The sequence below is a fragment of the Oncorhynchus nerka genome, linkage group LG8 (assembly GCF_034236695.1).
Source record: "Oncorhynchus nerka isolate Pitt River linkage group LG8, Oner_Uvic_2.0, whole genome shotgun sequence".
NCBI classification, from domain to species: Eukaryota; Metazoa; Chordata; class Actinopteri; order Salmoniformes; family Salmonidae; genus Oncorhynchus; species Oncorhynchus nerka.
The window spans coordinates 49,617,035-49,638,108 of NC_088403.1; the positions used below are offsets into that span (position 1 = coordinate 49,617,035).

General features: G+C 40.9%; 2 protein-coding genes across 2 annotated transcripts; one reads left to right on the top strand and one right to left on the bottom strand.

The window, feature by feature from the left end:
- Nucleotides 1–1,342: 1,342 nt before the first annotated feature.
- On the top strand, nt 1,343–6,765 carry si:dkey-19b23.7 (uncharacterized). The gene is made up of 8 exons (XM_029667249.2): nt 1,343–1,631; nt 1,988–2,059; nt 2,180–2,251; nt 4,585–4,799; nt 4,933–4,993; nt 5,076–5,241; nt 5,367–5,564; nt 5,912–6,765. The coding sequence occupies exons 1-8, from the start codon at nt 1,617–1,619 to the stop codon at nt 6,034–6,036; spliced, it is 924 nt and encodes a 307-aa protein (XP_029523109.1). The 5' UTR covers nt 1,343–1,616; the 3' UTR covers nt 6,037–6,765.
- Nucleotides 6,766–7,094: 329 nt separating this feature from the next.
- On the bottom strand, nt 7,095–13,487 carry LOC115133520 (uncharacterized). The gene is made up of 3 exons (XM_029666795.2): nt 13,120–13,487; nt 10,316–11,065; nt 7,095–10,051 (listed from the first exon to the last, which is right to left on the bottom strand). The coding sequence occupies exons 1-3, from the start codon at nt 13,133–13,135 to the stop codon at nt 9,966–9,968; spliced, it is 852 nt and encodes a 283-aa protein (XP_029522655.1). The 5' UTR covers nt 13,136–13,487; the 3' UTR covers nt 7,095–9,965.
- Between the last annotated feature and the right edge of the window lie 7,587 nt (nt 13,488–21,074).

Consider the following 21,074-nt stretch of genomic DNA (forward strand, 5'->3'; position numbering starts at 1 on the left):
TGGCCTCCACAATCACCCGACCTCAACCCAATTGAGAAGGTTTGGAATGAGTTGGACCGAAGAGGGAAGGAAAAGCAGCCAACAAGTGCTCATCATATGTGGGAACTCCTTCAAGGCTGTTGGAAAAGCATTCCAGGTGAAGCTGGTTGAGAGAATGCCAAGAGTGTGCAAAGATATCATCAAGGCAAAAATGGCTTCTTTGAAGAATCTAAAATATATTTAGATTTGTAGAACACTTCATTGGTTACTACATGATTCCATGTTATTTCATAGTTTTGATGTCTTCACTATTATTCTACAATGTAGAATAGTAAGAAAATAAAAATAAAGAAAAACCCTTGAATGAGTAGATATCCAAACTTTTGACTGGTACTATACATGCTTAATTTAAGTGCATCTAAGATGAACTTTTATTGTGAATCTTCTATTGGATGTTGTCCTAATAAAATATCTTTGTTTTTGCATTAGAGCGTCAGTTTTGGATTTGTCCACATTTTCGACAGTGTTCAGATCTCCATCTCTCTGACAAATCTAAAGACAAAACACTTGACTGAATTCTCCTCTACTGACACTAAGAAAGGTTATGCTGTAGATGGCCAACAGGGGTCGACACTATCATATGACATTTTCAGTAAGAGAAGCAGTCCGGTCGTTCATTAATAAGCTCGTTAAGTCCGGTGGGTGAGAGCAGCACTGTAAATGTAATCAAATTTAGCAACTGGTACATAAGTATGGGTACTGTTGAGTGTAGCACAGAGTAATAGTATGCTGGGGAAAAGTGTTTAATTCAATTAAACATGTATATATTTATATGGAATAACTATTCTATTACTGTGACCAAATACTAGTAGCTTCACAGTCACTACCATCCAGTCTTAAAACTCACCCCAGCATGTATTTGGGAGACCAAACTTTTACTTAACAATGTATGGTCATGGCTGGTATAGTGTGAAGATGAAGTGAAAAATAATTGTATTTCTATTTCTTTATCTTTTTCTATTTTCTTGTGCAATTAGTCAAACTTACAATTGTTTTGCTGTTCATAACTGGCGCCATTTTGACTATTTTGTTGACACCTGTTCACACCTAATTGGTAAAAATCTGTTTGCTGTCATAGGATCTACCAAATAACAAGGCACATTGAAGAATTTACACGGATTTACAAGGAAATATTCAAACCCCATGCATTAATTGGCCCTCATATTTATGAAATCACTTTAGGCTTAAATGTATGTACGCCTACCCAACAGTTCCACATATTATGCCTGATCACGCATTTATCCTACGTTTCTCTGTAACACGGGAAGATACAGATGATCCCTTGCGTGTGAGACAACACCCGAGAGATGAGATCGAAGAACAAGGGATCTTCCGAAATAATATCTATAATGTAGATTTCTGTTTTAAAAGAAAATGCATTTGGCAGATAATTGTATCGCAGAAAGACGCATAAGATTCTGATGCAGAATACATTAAATTAAGATTAATGAAAAAGAGGGAAGGAATGATGCGTTTGCCGTTGAATCGTTTTGTGTATAGGTGTGACAGCGCACATTAACGCAGTGCAAACGTGCTAAAATACACAGTTCTGGGTTTAGATTTTTACAGACAACAAGATGAGCAGCGGCAGTGTAAGTAACCAGCCTAAGGAATCTGTTTCGGAAACGAATCATTTGACAATTAAATGTTTATTGTAGCCTATGTTTTCAATCACCCATAGATGAAATATAATCAATGATGTAGTTTTAAAATGCAGTTGTTGATATTATTTGATTTATATTTCCTTTGCATTCATAACCATGCATCTAAATAGCAATGGATGTATTGTTTGTGCACCATATAGTGGGATACTTGTCAAGGATGCTGAGGTGTTGCTAGGAGATAAGGGGTATCTTATTTTCCATGCACCATACTGAGGTCCTTGCTTTCAGATAAACAACATTTGCTCAAATATGAAATTCACAAAGTGTGTGTGTGTGTGTGGCAGAAGCGAGAGAGAGAACAGAGGAAAAAACTGCAGCACTTTCTGACAGACCTGGCCTTATTGGGATCATTGCAGGTTAGTTCTTATAGTTCTAGAACCAGATACATGATAGTTACAGAACACCTAAATAATAATCATTTTAAAGGTCAGAAAACATATATTATCATCAGGATAATCTTGTGTCTCTCCATGTAGGGTTTCCGGTACTTTCAACCTTGGCTGAGGGGGAGAGAGGAGCTACTCCTGACAGTAGTCAATGAAGACCTGGTTAGTGTTGAACTAACTCCACTAATTAACTGCACCTATCTTGTTTTCTCAAACATTCAGAAATCGATGATGAGCCATTCCTTTAAGTCTATATGAGTGGTTCCCAAACTTTATATAGTCCCGTACCCCTTCAGACATTCAACCTCCAGCTGTGTACCCCCTCTAGCACCAGGGTCTGCGCAATCTCATATGTTGTTTTGTTGCCATCATTGTAAGCCTGCCACACACACACTATACGATACATTTATTAAACATAAGAATGAGTGTGAGTTTTTATCACAAACCGGCTCGTGGGAAGTGACAAAGAGCTCTTATAGGATCAGGGCACAAATAATAATATAATAATAATCAATACATTTGCTTTTTATTTAGCCATCTTACATATAGAACCTTATTTGTTCATCAAAAATGGTGAATAACTCACAACAGGTTAATAAGAAGGGTGTGCTTGAAAGGATGCACATAACTCTTTATTGGAGAGTCTTCAATTATTTTCCACACACAGTCTTTGCCTGTATTTAGTTTTCATGCTAGTGAGGGCTGAGTATCCACTCTCACATACGTACGTGGTTGCAAAGGGCATCAGTGTCTTAACAGCGCGATTTGCCAAGGCAAGAAAGTCTGAGCGCAGCCCTATCCAGAAATCTAGTAGTGAATTCTGATTAAATAAAATTTTCACAAAACCGCTTTCTTGCAATTTCGATGAGCCTCTCTTGTTCACATATCGGTAAGTGGACTAGAGGCAGGGCATGAAAAGGATAACGAATCCAGTTGATTGTGTCGTCCGTTTCAGGAAAGTACCAGCGTAATTGCGCACCCTGTTCACTCAGGTGCTTCGCTATATCACATTTTACATTGTCCGTAAGCTTGAGTTCATTTGCACATAAAAAAATCATATAATGATGGAAAGGCCTGTGTGTTGTCCTTGTTAATACAGACAGAAAAGAGCTCCAACTTCTTAATCATAGCCTCAATTTTGTCCCGCACATTGAATATAGTTGCAAAGAGTCCCTGTAATCCTAGATTCAAATCATTCAGGTGAGGAAAAAACATCACCCAGATAAGCCAGTCGTGTGAGAAACTCGTCATCATGTAAGCGATCAGACAAGTGAAAATTATGGTCAGTAAAGAAAATGTTAAGCTCATCTCTCAATTTAAAAAAACGTATCAATACTTTGCCCCAGCGCATTTCTGCATGTTGTAAAAGCGTTAAATGGTCGCTGCCCATATCATTGCATAATTCAGAAAATACACGAGAGTTCAGGGGCCTTGCCTTACATTTTCACTGTAGTGTCCAAAATGTCTTTCAAGCTGTCAGGCATTCCCTTGGCAGCAAGAGCCTCTCGGTGGATGCTGCAGTCCGTTTGATGTCACAAAGCTGTCCATTGCTTTAAAAATATCCTATCATGTTTTCCTGGTTTCCAGTGGTTTGCAGAAGAGGATTTCTTCCTTAATTGAACCCCCATAAACGTAACGGACATATAGCAGGGGCTGTTCCAGGCCCAACACGTCTGTTGACTCATCCAGCTGTAACGCATATAATTCATTGACTTGTATGCGAAGCAGTAATTGTTTCAAAACATCTCCTGCCATGTCACTGATGCATTGTGAAACAGTGTTGTTTGATGGAGGCATTGGCTGTATCGTTTTTTGGGCCTTTTCCCCCAGCATTGTCTCAGCCACATCCCCGGCAGCAGGAAGAATTAAGTCCTCCACAATAGTATGTGGCTTGCCTGTCCTAGCCACTCAGTAGCTCACCATATAAGATGCTTATAGCCCCTTCTTATTAATGGTATCTGTTGCTTTTATACATGTCTTACTACTCGAAAGTTGTCTTAATTCTTGCTCAAAAAACTCCTGTGGCTTATTTTTCAAATGGTCATGTTTTGTTTCTAAATGTCTGCGCAAGAGTGAAGGTTTTCTGCGAGAGAGTAACGGTTAATGTGATTGGATGTTAATTATTTGACATTGCATAGATGGTTAATGTATTTATTTTTGGCAGTGAAACGAGGCTACTCAGGTGAGAAAAAAAAACTCACCCAAATGTATAGCTGAGTTGGAAAATATAAATGTACTATGAAGAATTATTATTATTAACAATATTTTTATTTTTTTATGTGAATCACATTTTTATTTGGCGTACCCCCAGTTTGGGAATACCTGGTCTATATTACTGTTAATCTTTCATTCCAGGACAGTAGGGAGAAAACGTTTTAAAAGAGAGTGAAATTCTACTTTAACTTGACCAATTAGAACACTGGTTTCCATTCCCTGTTCCAAAAACTTTTGCTACTGTGTGCTCTACTGAACAAGACCCTGGTCTGCCCCCTCAGGGTTGGCGTTCCCCTGGGTTCATGGTGTCGGCAGCATCCTCCTTCAGTAGCAGTTCCTCATCCAGCAGCACCAGTAGCACTTACAGCCTGGCTAGTGACGCCAGCTCCCCCCTGCCCGGGGACCACCAGGGGCCTCATCAAGGCCCTCAGGGGCCACAAAGCATGCTAAGGAAGCAGCAGCACTCATCACATGGGCCCAACCACCATGCCCACAAGTGAGGGGTTATGTTTTGCGATTATTAAAGTACACACACAAATACACACATGCAATTATGAAACACACACAACTTGCATAGATTCATGCCCACATGCACACACACAGAATCATTTATCTATCTTTTTCCACAGGGGCAGCAGTGAGGCCCATCTCCTACCAGCCTCCCCCAGTGAGAGGGAGATAGCAGTGCCTGTGAGTATAGTCATCATTGCGTTCCATTCACGTTGAGTTGTAAATAAATCAGTTTTATTCTGACCCTCGCTCATCTTTTCAGGAAGTGAATTGCACTCTTTTCCTATTGGCTGGCTATGCCAAGTATGGTCGCCCGTACGCCTGGATAAGGTCCAATCACGAGCGCCTGGTCAACATTGGAGGCACAGATTCGATGGTCAAGGACACGCCCATGAAACTCAAGGCCATCACGGACTGGGGATCACAAGGTTTAGAACGTTTATATTTATGTTTTTCTAGTTTGCACCCCACCATAACAATAATCCATCTGAAACACTGCATCACATACTTGGCTGATCAGCTATCCTCCTTTTCCCTGTTGCTCTTCCTATAGGAATACGGGTATGGGATGTAGTGAGTGAGCTGGTGTGTCTGTGCACCGTTCCATCTCCCTCCAACCCCTTTGCCCTGGACATGCGCTACCTGAAAAGCCTTCCTCTCCCAGAGCGCTTCCTGGTCTCTGGGGCTCTGCTTAACTTTCTGGAAACCTACGCTGTCTATGGCAACCGGGATGAGCTGCACTACGACAAAGGTAAGTCATAATTAAATAAAACTTCCTGGAAACGTATCTATTTCTGTACCCAGTATTAAATCGTCAAGACTAGAATAGGCCTATGGTGCTGGGGTTTAGTGAACATTTTCAACACAGAATCAAAACATCCAATTATGAATGTGTTGACCTGCAATGCCAAGTGTTTATAAATGGCTTAAGATGCATGGGCTACATTTGTATTTATTATCCAACCAATAATATTCATGAACATAATTATTATGAGTGTTGCTCTAGTCTATAGTTGCTAGGTGGCACTGTTGGGCTGTATATGTATGGCAAATGGCCTTCCTTTCTTAATCTCCTCACTCTTTCTTTCTCTCTCTCAGTCGTAGAAGAGATGAAGTCTCTGAGGCGTCTCCATGTCCAGACTCTTTCTGAGGTCCAAAGAAGACCGGGCAGAAGCACCAGGCCAGCCACTCCCGTTTCAGGAGAGTCCTCAGAGGAAGAGTGACAAGGGTCATATTCTTTAGTGCACAGCACACCGTAGCAAAACGCTTTGGAACGAAAAACTTTAAAAAACTACAGTTTCTTATAGGGCAAGTCCAGGGGTGCTTTCAGTTCAATATAACATTTGCTATGTTGCGTAACGGTTTGTACTGAACGACACGTTTCCCCAAAACGTTCAACGTTCTTAAACAAGACTTTGAGGTTTGCTCTGATTGGTAATGTATTTTAAGGGCAGCGGTGCATTTTGAACCCACAACTGAACCCCCCTCTCCATTATTCAACTGGTCGTTTCCGAACAGCACCGTTTCCTTTTAATTGAACGCTCCACTCATTTTTGTCCAACTTCAGGATGTTTACTTCCTTTTGGTGCCCCTGAACACAACCCTGATGTGGTGGTCAGTCGACATTGTAGGATGGAAGGAGACTGAGGGGGTACTAGTATATCCCTATGTTTGTGCATTTTTAATATAGGTAAACATATAGCCATATTGAATGATTATTTCCCCAACAGAGGTGTGATCAATGTGCCAATAAGACAATACAAAAGGGAACTATTATTTATCCCCCCCTGAAAAATGCTCTCATTTTTTGTGCTAGCCCCATAAATAGGGCACATTTGAATGTATGGTACTCCATTTCAATGTGTTAATGTACTGTAATTTCACCTCTGTCACAGTGATGTAGAGGTAAATGTCAGTTTAAGCAATTATGAAATGGGTCAGAATAAAGTAAAGTATCCTAAGAAATAAGCCTCATGACTTTCAGCTTATCCCATGAACCATGGTGAACTTCTGCTTTCCAGCTCCTTGATGGAATGTGTTCTTTCGAGTCAGAGATATAAACGCCCCTTTTAAAAAAAGAAAAGGGCAAATCGCCTTTTTAAATAGATAGGCCTCAGATTGTTTTGTCTCATTCATCAAACGCTTGGCTCCAGGACTAAAGATACAGTACACACTAGTGTGGTACAGGACTCTTGGTTTGGCCTGAGGTTGGCTGTTTTGATGCTCTGTGTCTTCAGTTAAGGTAGAAAATACATTTTCAAATATACAAGCACATACAGTATCATTGTATAAATGTTTATTATTCCATAGAACACATTTAAATATTTAAATATGCAACATAAAACCAGACCTTAAAGCATGCACTTACAAATGGCACAACCTCATCTTTGGAGTGTAGTTTGAGATACATCAGAATACAGTCATTAAAAATAAATGGTTAAACAAACATCCATTGACATCAATGGCATAACCTGTCAAGTCAAATAACATTTTAAAACAGAGGCACCTTTTACTGTAAAACATGCAGATAGCCATCGCTAACCTTTTGTTTATTTGTCACTAAAATGGTAAGGTGTAATGTGTGTGTGTGTGGGGGGGGTTGGCCCGAGGATAGGTAGGGGCTCAAATGTAGAATAGCCCCCATACCACCCCATTCGTAGACAAGCAGTCTCCTGTGTAAACTCTACACAAAACACCAGTCAGCTGTCATGAAACTAAATTATACAATACTGCATACTGTAGTATCTCGTCGAGAAATTAAGCTGGGATGTAATGTGACCTTTTCATAATGGTTGCCTGAGTATAGATGTCTTTAATGTATGGAATAAGCAGATGTGGGGAAGTGTGTGAGGCGCAAGAGAGCGTGTGTAAGAGAAACAGGTATTTGAGCTTGGGGCCACACTAACACTAATGCTATGAAACATGCAAAGTCATGAGGTTACAGTAGGTTAGGCCAGACAGAGAGGAGAGGTTGGGGGCGGGGCCAATGAGGATTTGTGAACTCTAGTGTCCCCATTGGAATGCAGGAGCACGACAGAAGTTCCCGAACAGTTCAAACCAACGTTCCTGCCCCACAGAGGAACAGAGGTAGCCTAGCGGTTAGAGCGTTGGGCCAGTAAGTGAAAGGTCGCTGGTTTGAATACCTGAGCCGCCAATGTGAAAAATCTGTCGATGTGCCCTTGAACTAGACACTTACACCTAATTTTCTCCAGGGCTGCTGAACTACTATATCTGACCCGGGGAACACATTTCACTACACCTATCCGGTATATGTGACAAAAACTTTACTACTTTGCATACACCGGAATAGTGAGGATCACAGATGAGTGATTTTTCCAAATAAACTGCTAATAATATAAATCTAACTGGTTCATCATTATGAGAAAAAAAACTGTTCTAGCAAACACTAACGCCTGTAAGGGAGGATTTAGTGTGAATAAGTAGGTTGATATTGCATCTATAGTATACATAAGCCGTGAGGCTCATTCAAATTCAGAATATTTGTGAAGACAGAGTTAGCATAGTCTTGGAATAAAATGCACTGTCAATGACTGGCCACATCATCATTTGATTTTCCCTTTAACAGTTCCATTAGAATTCCACAGCCCAGCCAGGCAATTTATAAACTTCATTTCTCCTGTAAAATAGTGTTAAAACATTATTTCCCCACACTACTAGGCTAGCATTTAGTTTGCAACAGTTTGGGTTTGTCTAAACCTTGCTGCTTGCCCCCGACTTGTGCAACGATGTTGCAGGTTATACTTGCGAGTGACAAGACTGACAGCTTCTCTTAGTCAGGAAAATTTATTTATAAAGGGTCATAACAATGGATATGTCAAAAGAAATGGCAATAGAAACAAAGGTAAAACAAACTAAAATGCACATAGTTTGCCATTATTTCAGCTGCTTGATGTGATAGTGTCAGCTTTAGTTAGCTAACTAGCAAAGGAAAAGTAGCTAGCCTGCATGGCAACCTTTTTTGGATGACCAGCTCATTTGGCTAGCTACTTCATTATTTCAGAACTAACAACTGGCTTTTGCTCAGGCTAGATCGCCATGGTGGAAGGATGAAATAAAACACATTTACTCATTAAAATAACATTGAATGAAAACACATCTTTAAAAAAAAAAATGGTAACCGTTTTATAAAAGCAATCAGGCCCCAGGAATTATCGTGAATAACATCCTCCTAATGGCCGTTTCCCTGATCCTCCATGTTGGGTCTTAGTCGTGAGTTATTCACACGATAAACCCTGGGTTCTCATGTCTTATAGCCTTAATTACAGTTCTGCCTATAAACACAGCCTACCATGTACCTACGACAACTCAGCAGATGTTCTTCTATGGTCGGCTCAAATGAACCCTTTATGCCCCATGAATCCTCACACACACACTTTGTAACACCTCTCCCAAGACCAACATGGAGCTCACATTGCAGGGTCAGCTCAAACAAAGTTCCTCGCCCCTTAAAAAAAAAAAAAAAAGGTACAGGCTGATGATCCATAAGCTAACAACAAAAACTTATTTGAAATACATTTTTTTTAAACTATAAAAAAAACAACCATCATTGCTATGACTGTAACCAGTTTCAACCATTCCAGCCCATACCCAGCATTGCATTGAGAGAAGATTGTGGTTTGGGGATATATTTGGTCATATCCTTACCTAGTTATAAAAGGCACACAAGACCATGTGCTCCTTTCTTCGAAAGCATAACTGGCAGTTTAGAGTAGCAAGGCCACTAGAAAACAAGTGCCTTGGAATGGCAATGGATATTAGCAGTTTAGCATTGAAGCTTTCCAACAGTGAAAGCAAGTCACAAGGCAACGGAGGTGAATGCTGGAAACAGCTTACAGTACCACACCATCAACCCAATGCCTTGTTCCCAGGTCTTCCAAGGCAGCTAGTCATGAACTGTCCCGGTTTGTAGGCTAAATGTTCATTTCAGTCATGAACTGTACTGTAGACTTACTAAGGCAATGTCCCATTTAAAAGAAAGTCCAGCACTAATCTCCTTCTCTCACCCTTCAGTCCTGTTGAGTCCAGTAGTGGTGGGTTCTTTCAATCCCTCGTCTCTTCCCTCCCTCCCTACGTGCTGTAACTAGTCTCTGTGGGTGTCATCAGTTTAGTGTCATGCTGGGGATCAGTTGTCTCAGTGCCAGATGTCTGAGGTGGATCTCTTCCTGATCATGGCACTCAGTGGACTGCGAGACAGGGACCTCCTCTTCTTCCAACGGACTGCAAACAGACACAGGAGTGAGAGAGGGTGTTAAATGTGCTGACTGGGCTTGATTTTAAGCACATACAACTCTCAAGAAAAAGACAGTGAAATGTGCAAATACAGGTACATACATATTCATGCGTTAACTGAAGACTATCAATTGATCCCTTTGAAAGTTTCCCCTACTGATAGGCGGTAAGGGGATTGCCTGCCTAAAAATGTTGGTTTCTATTGATTTCAATTGAATGTTTCAGTGTATCAGGTGCTCAGGCCATGTTCACCTCGTCTTAAGCTAGCTGTTAGCATGGAGTTTTTGGAGCTATTAGGGGTGGTGGGCATATCCTCTCCCTCCTTCACCCCAACCTTTTCTGGAGTCAGTGTACCGGTACTTCCGCCATCCCCCTGCCAGTCACTCAGTGCCCTCTGGAAGGAGTGTGCCAGACAGGCCGTCATGTCCCGTGCCCGCTCTGCCCGGCTGCACCAGAACACCCGGCACTGCAGCTGTTGCCCACGCTGCTTACAGATGTACAGAAACACGTTGGGTCTGGTGGCGTCGGCCGCGCAGTAGGCGATGTCCTGGAGGTACGTCTTAGTGAGCTGGCGTCCTGTGCTGAGCTCTTTGACTTCGACATAGCGTGGACGAACAACCAAGGCGTGGTCTTTGCTCAGCTTCTTTCCATTTGCGGCCCCGTCGAGCAGACGGGCTATGGCATCCTGGGCCTGCTCTCGATCCAGGGAGAAGATTTTCTCAGTGCCCAGGTAGTGGACCTTGAATAGCGGATCGCCGTGGGAGAGGGACTCTGTGCGGTCACGGCGGAAACGGCGGCGTAAAGCCGCCGGGGATTTCTTGAGGGTCTCCATCAGGTGGAAGGTATTGAGAGACATAGTGGACAGGAGGGTGGGTTTTGAAGGGGTCAAGGGGGGGTTAGTGGTAGATGTGGCACAGGTGTCGTGGTCTTCAGTCCTTTTCCTAGTTGGATTTCCCACTTTCTCTTTGAATCGAGTACAGTTGGAGGAGTCAACGTTTTGATCTGGAATACAGAGAAAGACAAATTGCAGCCTAGTTAAATACATTACCACAAATCACACATGAATTGCCAACACCATAACATAAGTTATAATGTGGAATATGGACACACGGTTCGAGAGATTTTACTAAAAATAAATATATATTTTTTGTTGTTGTTGAGAGGTGAACTATTCTTTTAAGCGTATTATGCAGAGTGGACACGTGTCAGTAGTTAAAGGGGACTGTTAGGACACAATGAACTGGGTTGTGGAAAAACAACCAAGAGCCAGTCAATCAATATTCACTCACTAGATTCAGTACAGAACCATCAAATATTTAACAGTTACTGTGCCTCGTCTTAATAAACCCAGCTCAACCTAGCTGCTGAGCTGGAAAAACAGCTAATCAAATGACAGTCCAGTGGAGGTGTATCCCCCCCTCCCCTCCCCATATTAACACCAAGGCTGTCATAGGCTTACCCTTCACCTCAAGCACATGATCTGTAGGCTTAGAAGACAAAAAGTTGTTGTTTTTTACAATACAAATCTTAAGTGATTTGACGTGTACTTACTGCAAGTTCTAGAATTCATAGCATTGACTTGACCGGACTTGTGTTACAACTAGACACTACATAAGAGCCAATGAGACCCAAACAATGGACTGTCTAACGGAGGTTAAGCGTCACCAGCTGGACATAGCTCTCCCATTGTCTTAAGAATGTCCCAAAAACACCACTCTCCTCTTGGCACATTGTGTGAGCTGTACGGCCCCAGCCATTGTTAGGCACTTTCTCCCCCCCCTCCCTTCTCTTTTCTCTGCCATTCTCTCCATATCCTACAGTCTCCCTCAGATGTTGCTTTGACTGCGAACCGCCGACTGTGCCAAGATGATGGCCATTGTTAGGCAAGCCCACTTCTCAGGAAACAGCTTCGCTTTCTACCCTGCCACACATAATATTTATCCTCCTAAAAAAAATAAATGGCATGCTTTGGTGAGATGTCAAGAGACCTAGACATCAGAAATAGTGTTATCACACACACAAAAACAGACCTCTTCTCACCCCACCCCAGGCTACAAGTTAAGTAATCTTCCACAGTAAATATGTTCAGTTCTTTTGGCATGTCTACAAACTGGTAGATGGCAGATACAGGTGAACATGTACACATACAGTAACGCCGATCGTAACCATGTTCAGAATGTGGTCAGGCTGCATTTTTCTGCACAGTGCTTTTTAATAGGATCAAGAATGCCCATGAGTAAATAGAGCAATGTGACAAATCCCAGAGGATATTATCTGATGTACTGTACTGCCCTAGTGGCAGACAGTAAGGTCTGTGTGTCTGTGCAGACTGGGAAATATGGAGAGTTGTTGAAATGCCATTATGCACCGAGGACATAAGCGGGTTTCCCTTCAGTAGAGCGTCTTTACTAGATGGCCCCGATTATGAGCCATGGAAAAGTCAGCAGCACATTGACGTTCCAATGACTCCACAAATTCTAACACATTCAATATGCACCAAAGGATAAGGCAACTTGATTTATTGGTAAATGCTTGTACTTCGGAAATGCCACAAATTGCCATCGTGGTCGAATAATTTTCATTCTGAAAAATAGTATTAGTCACATGAAATTGGTTTGTCAGTTTCCCTTCTCATGACTCAAATTACATTACATGACAGTGGAGACTGTTAGTGAATCTGGTTGATAGGTAATCGACGAGCTGGGCTGTTCCCCGGACTCCGTGTGTAGGGATTTGTACAATGCTTAAACAAGGCTATTGAACTTGACATTGGTGTCTTGTCTTTATTCTTGTCTTGTCTTTACGTCCCATCATTTTGCCTTGAGTGAGTCTAAACGCAAATATGCCTCGCACGCTATATGGTTTTGGAAACATTTGACTTTGCCTTTCATATGAGCAAGATATACACGATTATGTACCTTTCTAAACGTTTAAACAGGGTGTCGGGATTGTAGATCACATGGAGCCAGCTGTGGTCCGTACCATCAACTGAAATCCCAAAACGGGCTGAAAAATCCCTTTAGTTCAATAGAGTGAAAAACAATTACGCATCTTACCTGGCTTCAGTTTCATGCAAATGATGTCCTGTGGCGCTTCAAAGAAGAGTGCCCGTCTTCACAACTGACTGGATGCAAATGAACGGTTTCTGCTTCAGCACGGTTGTTTTCTCAATTATTGTAATACTTATATATAAGATCAACCAAAATGCGCGTCTCGTTTAAAAACATAACAATTCTGACCCAAAGCTTCGTTTGGCATTGCCTGCTCAAGATTCACGATACATTCCAGTAATGTATTTTATGAACTAAAACTAAAAAAGAACGTAGCACAATTTAGGATATTATGACTGTTCGGAACTAAAAACTCGTGCTTTCCTCGTCGGCGTGTGTGATACTCATCCGCTCAACTTTAATGTGGTGACGCCTTCCCGAGCTGCGCTTATGAACAGCGTGGGCGCGCCTCCGGCCTACTATGCAAGTGGACGAGCATTTGCGTCTTTGAGGGGGTTTTGAGTGTGTGAGTGAAAGGTGGGAGAAATGTGTGTGTGTTTGTGACTGAGTGAAAGGCGCACAATGGGATAAGGGGAAAACTATAGGGCTTTGAGCAGAGAAAGAAGAGAAAATACAAAGCCAAGACAAATAGTACCTGGAGGCAATGTTAGGGCTTACTATAGGGGAATGCTGGTATAGCCTATATACATAAATGCACACATAACTAAAGATGCATTGACTTGATAAAGAGGACAAAGAAGGAAAACACCTCAGTCACTGTGTGTCATAAACAAATAGAAAGTAAATGACTGATAACATAATTATGGACACATTCCCGTAACATTATATTTTACCTTTATTTAACTAGGCAAGTCAGTTAAGAACAAATTCTTATTTTCAATGACTGCCTGGGAACAGTGGGTTAACTGCCTGTTCAGGGGCAGAACGACAGATTTGTACCTTGTCAGCTCGGGGGTCTGAACTTGCGTCCAACGCTCTAACCACTAGGCTACCCTGCCTCCCCAATTAGGCCATTAGCCTAGCTCTTTCAATGAAAACAAATACACAAAAAAAATTTGGGACAATACAGTGACTCAGACAACAAACTGCAGTAGCCTAGGTCTATAGCCATAGCAAACATCTGAAAACCACTACTGCCCATCAGTACATTGCATCATCTATAGCCTCTTGCTAATCAGGGTTATTTACCATAGTTTCTATGTTCTTTTTCATCTTTTTATGTTGGGGGGCATTCGAGCTGAGGTGATGGAAAACGCTATATGGTTCCGTGTGTATGTGCGTGTGTGTTTCAGAGAGGAACAGTGCGCCCCTGTTTAATCTGGGTTTGGCCCAGCAGGAACTGTTAAGTTTTGGAAGTCACACCCACCAAAGTACCTTACAGTACACAGTGGAACTATTATTAGGCACCGATGACGCTATGAACCATCTACCATACCCACCCACCCACTAAACTAACATGATTTCAGCTCTACCAATGAAACAGAGCAGAACTGGCTAGGATGTGAATTGTCACGCAACTTGGGTCAAGATCTGTTTCTTGATTTGCTCTTAGGAACAGGGCACCATTGAAAGTAGTGATTTCTGGGGTAGCGTTAAGTGTGGAGGTGGAGGAATTGAAGTTGAAAATTCATGGTGTTTGTGACGCCTGCCATTTGGCGCGACGCAGGCCTGGTGGGAAGCATGGTGGAACAGAGTCAGTCCTTTTGTGTTTTGAGTTAGAGTCAGAGTCTCTAACCAAACAAAGCCATGCTAGGATATCAGTTATCATGTTAGAGCTTTTGTGCCGAATCTACTGCAGTGTTTCAGGTGCAACATTTATGGTCATATCACAGCAGTATGTAGGAGGGAGATTCCAAGATGTGGGAAGTGTGCAGGAGGACATGGGACAGAGGATTGTGTAGTTTCCGTGTATAAAGTTGTGTGTGTCAACAGTAGGGGTGCTCATGTTGCTGGGGATCCGGAAGTGTCAGGTGTGAGAGAGGCAGGTTGAGGTTGAGGTTGCCAGAGTAGTGCAGAAGGTATCATATGCTGAGGCAGTGGAGAAAGTAGAGGAGGATGGGTCAAGGGTGAGGGAGCCTGAAAGGATCCCAGGGAGTAGTAGATTTGTGCCAGCACAGAGGAATAGGGCAACAATTCCTTTATGCTTCAGTAAGGTCAGTTTTTTAGTGTTTTATAGCAATAGTTATCAACTGTACCGCGGAAATGGAGCGTAAATCACAGAAGATAGATATTGTGGTGGCAGCTGCAGAGAAGTATTTGGGTATACGAGATTTGACTTCAGAAGAGTTACACGGTGTGATGAGGGGTGTTGTCCCATCCTCCCAGGCCGTTGGCTTGGTGTGGGATCAGTTACGGTCAAAGTAGTGGAATGGGGTGGTGATTTTATTTCTATGAAATAGTGGTATATAGGTGTAGGGTTAGTTGGTGGTGCAATTGTTTTCCTTTTCCCCATTTCCTTTTTTATTTTTGTATCACAAATGTTTCATGTGATCCGCCAACCCAATCCCAAAAAAAGAAGAAGAGGAAGGCTGTGAATTGACAATCCAAAAACAGGGGTTAAGGCAATGGGCGAAAGATGAACTTAGTGGTACGAAGCTTTCAGGAAACTCACACCAGAGTATTTGCTGGTTGAAACTGGTTGCGATGGGTGGCTAAATCCATCATGAAACCGTGTCTACAGTCATATCAAGGAGGTCAGTAACCTCTGTTTTTGTTTCCAGCTCCAAGCAGCAACTTCCTGCATCTCTGAAGCAAAAGATAATGAGATTGAAGCTTTTTTGAGAACCACACAGGGGCTCTTTTTAGTGGAACAATATGTTAACAAGACGTTGTGTAGATAAAATGAGTTGAGTTGACACCCACGGTAGCAGCAACAATCCAGTATTCTGTTATCTCATGTTTCCATCAATACATATTTGGACATCAGTGCTAAAAGAACACGCTGAGATTGTTGACAGAAGGGAACAAATGAGCCGTAAAAAAATACATTGTGAATGGGAGATTTTATCCCAAATCCATTTTCCATTTTTTTTATCCAATCAGAGCATCTGCCACGCTTTTATTAATTCTACTTACAGTTCTCAACAAGTAGAAGTTTGATCTGACATCTTGGCTTTTGGGAAATAATAGGAAAAACATCAATATATTGCAACTTTACAAAACAAAACGGAATGTACATTTGACCAGAGCATAATGGCACTAGTTCAGGTGATTAAGAATGACTTAGATTCATGTGTGAAGTGTGAAGATACACACACTCATGAGATAATCAATGACATTCAAATGATCTCAAATGATTAATTGTACTTCCCTACCCATCAACAGCCTGTTAAGACTAACAAACACTACTTTTGTGGAGAGTGGTTAGAGAACACTTTGAGGGTTAGAGTTGTACAGTTGTCACAAGCTCATATTGATCAGCCAACAAATCTCTGCTGTTGCAAACCAAATGCTAGTCTAAAATAAATGGGAGATCATGTCTAGATGCTTTTTACAGTGTAGTTCTAGCATATACATTGCTGAGCTGATGAGATAGCGGATTTCGCAATCAGATGAAACAGAGTAAATAGGCATTTCAACGTCATAGATTTTAGGCGGTGATAACTTGTGGAAAAGAAACCGACTGGAATGTGGTTTTAACCAATCAGCATCCATGATTAGATCCACCTGTTGTTTAAAATATAGTAATACAGGATATTAGTTTTGAGTGCAGCCAGGTCACCCTTGATGCAAGTCAGTATTCGATGTCTCTCCATGTCTGAGGACGTCTGGGAATGACGTTGAAACCGGCCACTAGGGGCAACAGTGAGCGCTGTTACCTTCAAGTAGACCTTGAACCTCTGGTACCAAAGGTTGCATGTTCGAATCCAGCAATAGAAACTTGTTTTTGAGAGTTTTGTTTTCAGCCTATCTCAAACTTTAACCCTTACCTTAACCATTCGGAGTTAATACCCAACCTTAAAATCTCGGAGTTAATGCCTAAACTTAACCCAAACCTTAAAAATGTGTAGTTAAGTAACCTTAAACACATAGAAATTTGACGTTGGAACAACTTAGAAATTTGACATTTGAAAAACACGGATGAATGTCTAATTCTGACATGAGACTGTGAGAGCTAGTTAGACCCAGGCTTCCACTGAATCTGACCACCAAGGTCTGTTGAGGACAACCGTGTATGTCGGGTTACCAGTTAGCCATGCAGGATAACCTAGTAATTAGAACATTTTGCCAGTATTGAGAGAGAGTGTGTGTATGTGTGTGCTTGCATGTGTGTATGTGTGCTTGTGCATGCGCGTGAGTGTGTGTGACCACTTAATCTCCCCCCGCCCCTCAAACCCTCAATCGGTTTCTATTGAATTTAGTGATAACAATGCCCAGTCCCAGTCCAGAGAGTGTACTTCAAATCAGAATCAATGAGTTAGCCAGCTAAATGGCTAAATATTCTGAAATAACTTTTTATTTTTTAGGAGGATAAGCTTGAAATAGGTATGGTCTAATTGACTTGACAACCAAAAACACATATCTAAGCTTTCTTAATGAATCAGAAAATCAATAGTTATTTCTGGTTGTTTGTCAAATTTAGCTGGCTAACTCATTGACGCTGCTTTGTAGTATACCCCTGAGATGTCTTCAAAAAATTAAACTTAAGGTTCCCGCTCGCCCCACCAAACACTCCATTCAGTAGAATACTAAGCACAACAGGCCTGCGCTTGGCCGCTAGCCAATCCCTAAACATCCTTGTCCCTTCCCAAAAGGAAATGTTGTTTTTGCATTCTGAGGAATGAGCGTAAAAGCGTATATATAAATCGTTGTTTCACATCACTTATTGTCAGTGGTGTAAAGTACTTAAGAAAAATACTTTAAAGTACAACTTAAGTCGTTTTTTTGTGGTATCTTTACTTCACTATTTATATTTTTACTTCACTACATATTTTATTTTTACTTCACTACATTTCTAAAGAAAATAATGTAATTTTGAAACCATATATTTTCCCTGACACCCAAAAGTACTCTGTATATTTTGAATGCTTAGCAGGACAGGAAAATTGTCCAATTTACACACTTATCTAGAGAACATCCATGGTCATCCCTACTGCCGCTGATCTGGCAGACTCACTAAACACACATGCTTAATTTGTGGTGAAAAAGTGGTGTTTTTTTATGTAAGGAATTTGAAATGATTTATACTTTGACTTTTGATACTTAAGTACTAGACTTTTACTCAAGTAGTATTTTACTGGGTGACTTTCACTTTTTCATTTGTCATTTTCTATTGGGGTATCTTAACTTTTACTCAATTATGACAATTGGGTACTTTTTCCACCATTGCTTATTGTGATATTTTTACTTTAGGCCAATTGGTCAAAGTTGATCGGAAACATTCAAATGCACCCCCATAAACTCAACAACACAACACTGCGTCCAAGATGGCCGCCTTTGACGGGTCGTTAGTGTAAGTTATGGGAAACTGTTATGGGAAACTACTTCCTCAGGATGTCGCTATGCTATACGCACCCTGCCTGTATTGCAATAACAAGTGGCCTCTGTTGTTTTGTTAACTGACAACAACATTTTTATGGGCCAATGTAGGGTGATATATTGGACAGGAACTGGGTTGTATATTGTGGCTTACTGTAAATGCAGGTGTGAATGGCTGTTAAATATTTATTGAGCACATTGCAGAAAAAACTGTAGCCCTAGAGCTATCTTCATAGTTCCTTGTTGAGAAGTACTTTTCATCAGTACATATAATGTAGTTGCGAAAGTTCAACCAGTAAGGCTGGTCTGAATGGATCATCACTTCATCTTGGAAACTCTATAATTCATATTGCATCTCTCTCACCTATCAGCATAGCAGGTATTTATATAGTATAGTCTATAACATGACCTCATCTGTAAAGCTGCTATTTATAGGGTAGTGTTTTATAATGTTCCCTCATTAGCATAACATGTTATATGGTAGCTGTTATGTTACCGCATCAGCATGGCAGGTATTTACAGTGTATGGTAGATGTTATGTTACCACATCAGCATAGCAGGTATTTCTAAAACTAAATAGAAAGTATGTAGAAACGATAATGTACCTACAGTGCCTTCGGAAAGTTTTCATACCCCTTGACTTTTTCCACATTTTGTTATGTTACAGCCTTATTCTAAAATGGAATTTAAAAGAAATCCTCAGCAATCTACTCACAATACCCAATAATGACAAAGCAAAAATATATATTTTTTAATTTTTGCAAATGTATTAAAAAATAAAAACAGAAATACCTTATTTACATAAGTATTCAGACCCTTTGCTATGAGACTCGAAATTGAGCTCAGGTGCATCCTGTTTACATTGATCATCCTTGAAATGTTTCTACAACTTGATGGTCCACCTGTGGTAAATTAAATTGATTGGATTTGGAAAGGCACACACCTGTCTATATAAGTACCACAGTTGACAGTGCATGTCAGAGCAAAAACCAAGCCATGAGGTCGAAGGAATTGTGTCGAGGCACAGATCTGGGGAAGGGTACCAAAAACATTCTGCTACATTGAAGGTCAGTGAATTTCATCTAAAATATATTTTCATATGTTGAACACTTTTTTGGTTTCTTCATGATTCCATATGTGCTATTTCATAGTTTTGATGTCTTCTACATTGTAGAACAATAGTGAAAATAGTAAAAATAAAGAAAAACACTTGAATGACTAGGTGTGTCCAAGCTTTTGATTGGTACTGTATGTAAATGTGATATTTCAGTTTTGAATTTTTTATAAATTAGCGAAAATTTGTAAAAATCTGTTTTAGCTTTGTCATTATGGGGGATTATGTGTAGATTGATGAGGAAAACATTCAATTTAATACATTTGATTGATTATGACAAACAATTACGTCCAAGAAATCTGTGCAGCCCTCCATTGAATTTTGAAATCCCGACGTGGCCCTTGAGCCAAAAGTTTTGCCCATCCCTGATGTAGGCCGACTACAAACGTAAACTTTGTACCGAGGTCTATTGGGAAACACCTGAACCAGTGCACGTTTACAAGAAAAAGTAGGCTACAACAATTTACAAAGTTGTGCCTCTTGTTTCAATGGCAACAAATTAATGTCCGTTATCTGTAAACACCTTTTACTTTGAGAGAGGCCTAGGGCAAGGCAATAGGGGCAACACAAGCTTTTGCTGAATAGGTCATTCTGGGAAGTAAGCCTGAAAATCTACGCCTATTTAATGTCTGTGGATAAATTATCTGATTTACCAGAACAGGTTGCACTGGGTTATTGTTTAATTTTCTCTCTAAACGTCCATTGTGTCAGACAGAGACTGACCTGACCTGACCTTCTTGAGTCACATGTCCAACAGTTATCAGTAGGCGTGAGCCGCGAAGGCGAGCTGAATACACATTGTTCGTTGCCTCTCGCCCTATAGTGGGCTGCCTACTGGAGTGACACGACAACCACACATTTCCTAATATGGTTTACAGATGAGAGTTTAAAGTCTGTGGCGGAGAATGACTGAGATTGTGTCTCCTTTTTTTCTTCTGTTTTTCTTTCTCTTTCTCTTGCGGCAGGGTTAAGTCAGCGCACATGATGATCTAATTTCCTATTTTATCTCGGATCACCAGACAAAGTAGTGACTGATTGTTTTAAGAGGAGGAATTCCGTTTGAAAATAACTGAATTCCTCCTCTCCTGTCATTTGAGGAGGGGGCTGTAGAAATCCCTTTATTTAAAAAAAAAACATGTTTACTTCATGGCCTAGCCTACTGTGCTGTCCTAATCTACCCTGAACAAGTCATCATCTATTAATTAACATACCAAATAAACTATTACATTTCCCATAAATCTATGGTAGCCAAATTCTGGTCACAAATGTTACTGCAGCACAAGCACTGAGGGTTGTAACAACCAGTGAAGGATACAGTGCATTCGGGAAGTATTCAGACCCCTTGACTTTTTTGAAAAACATTTTTTTCTAAAAAAACATTTTTTGCTTTGTCATTATGGGGAATTGT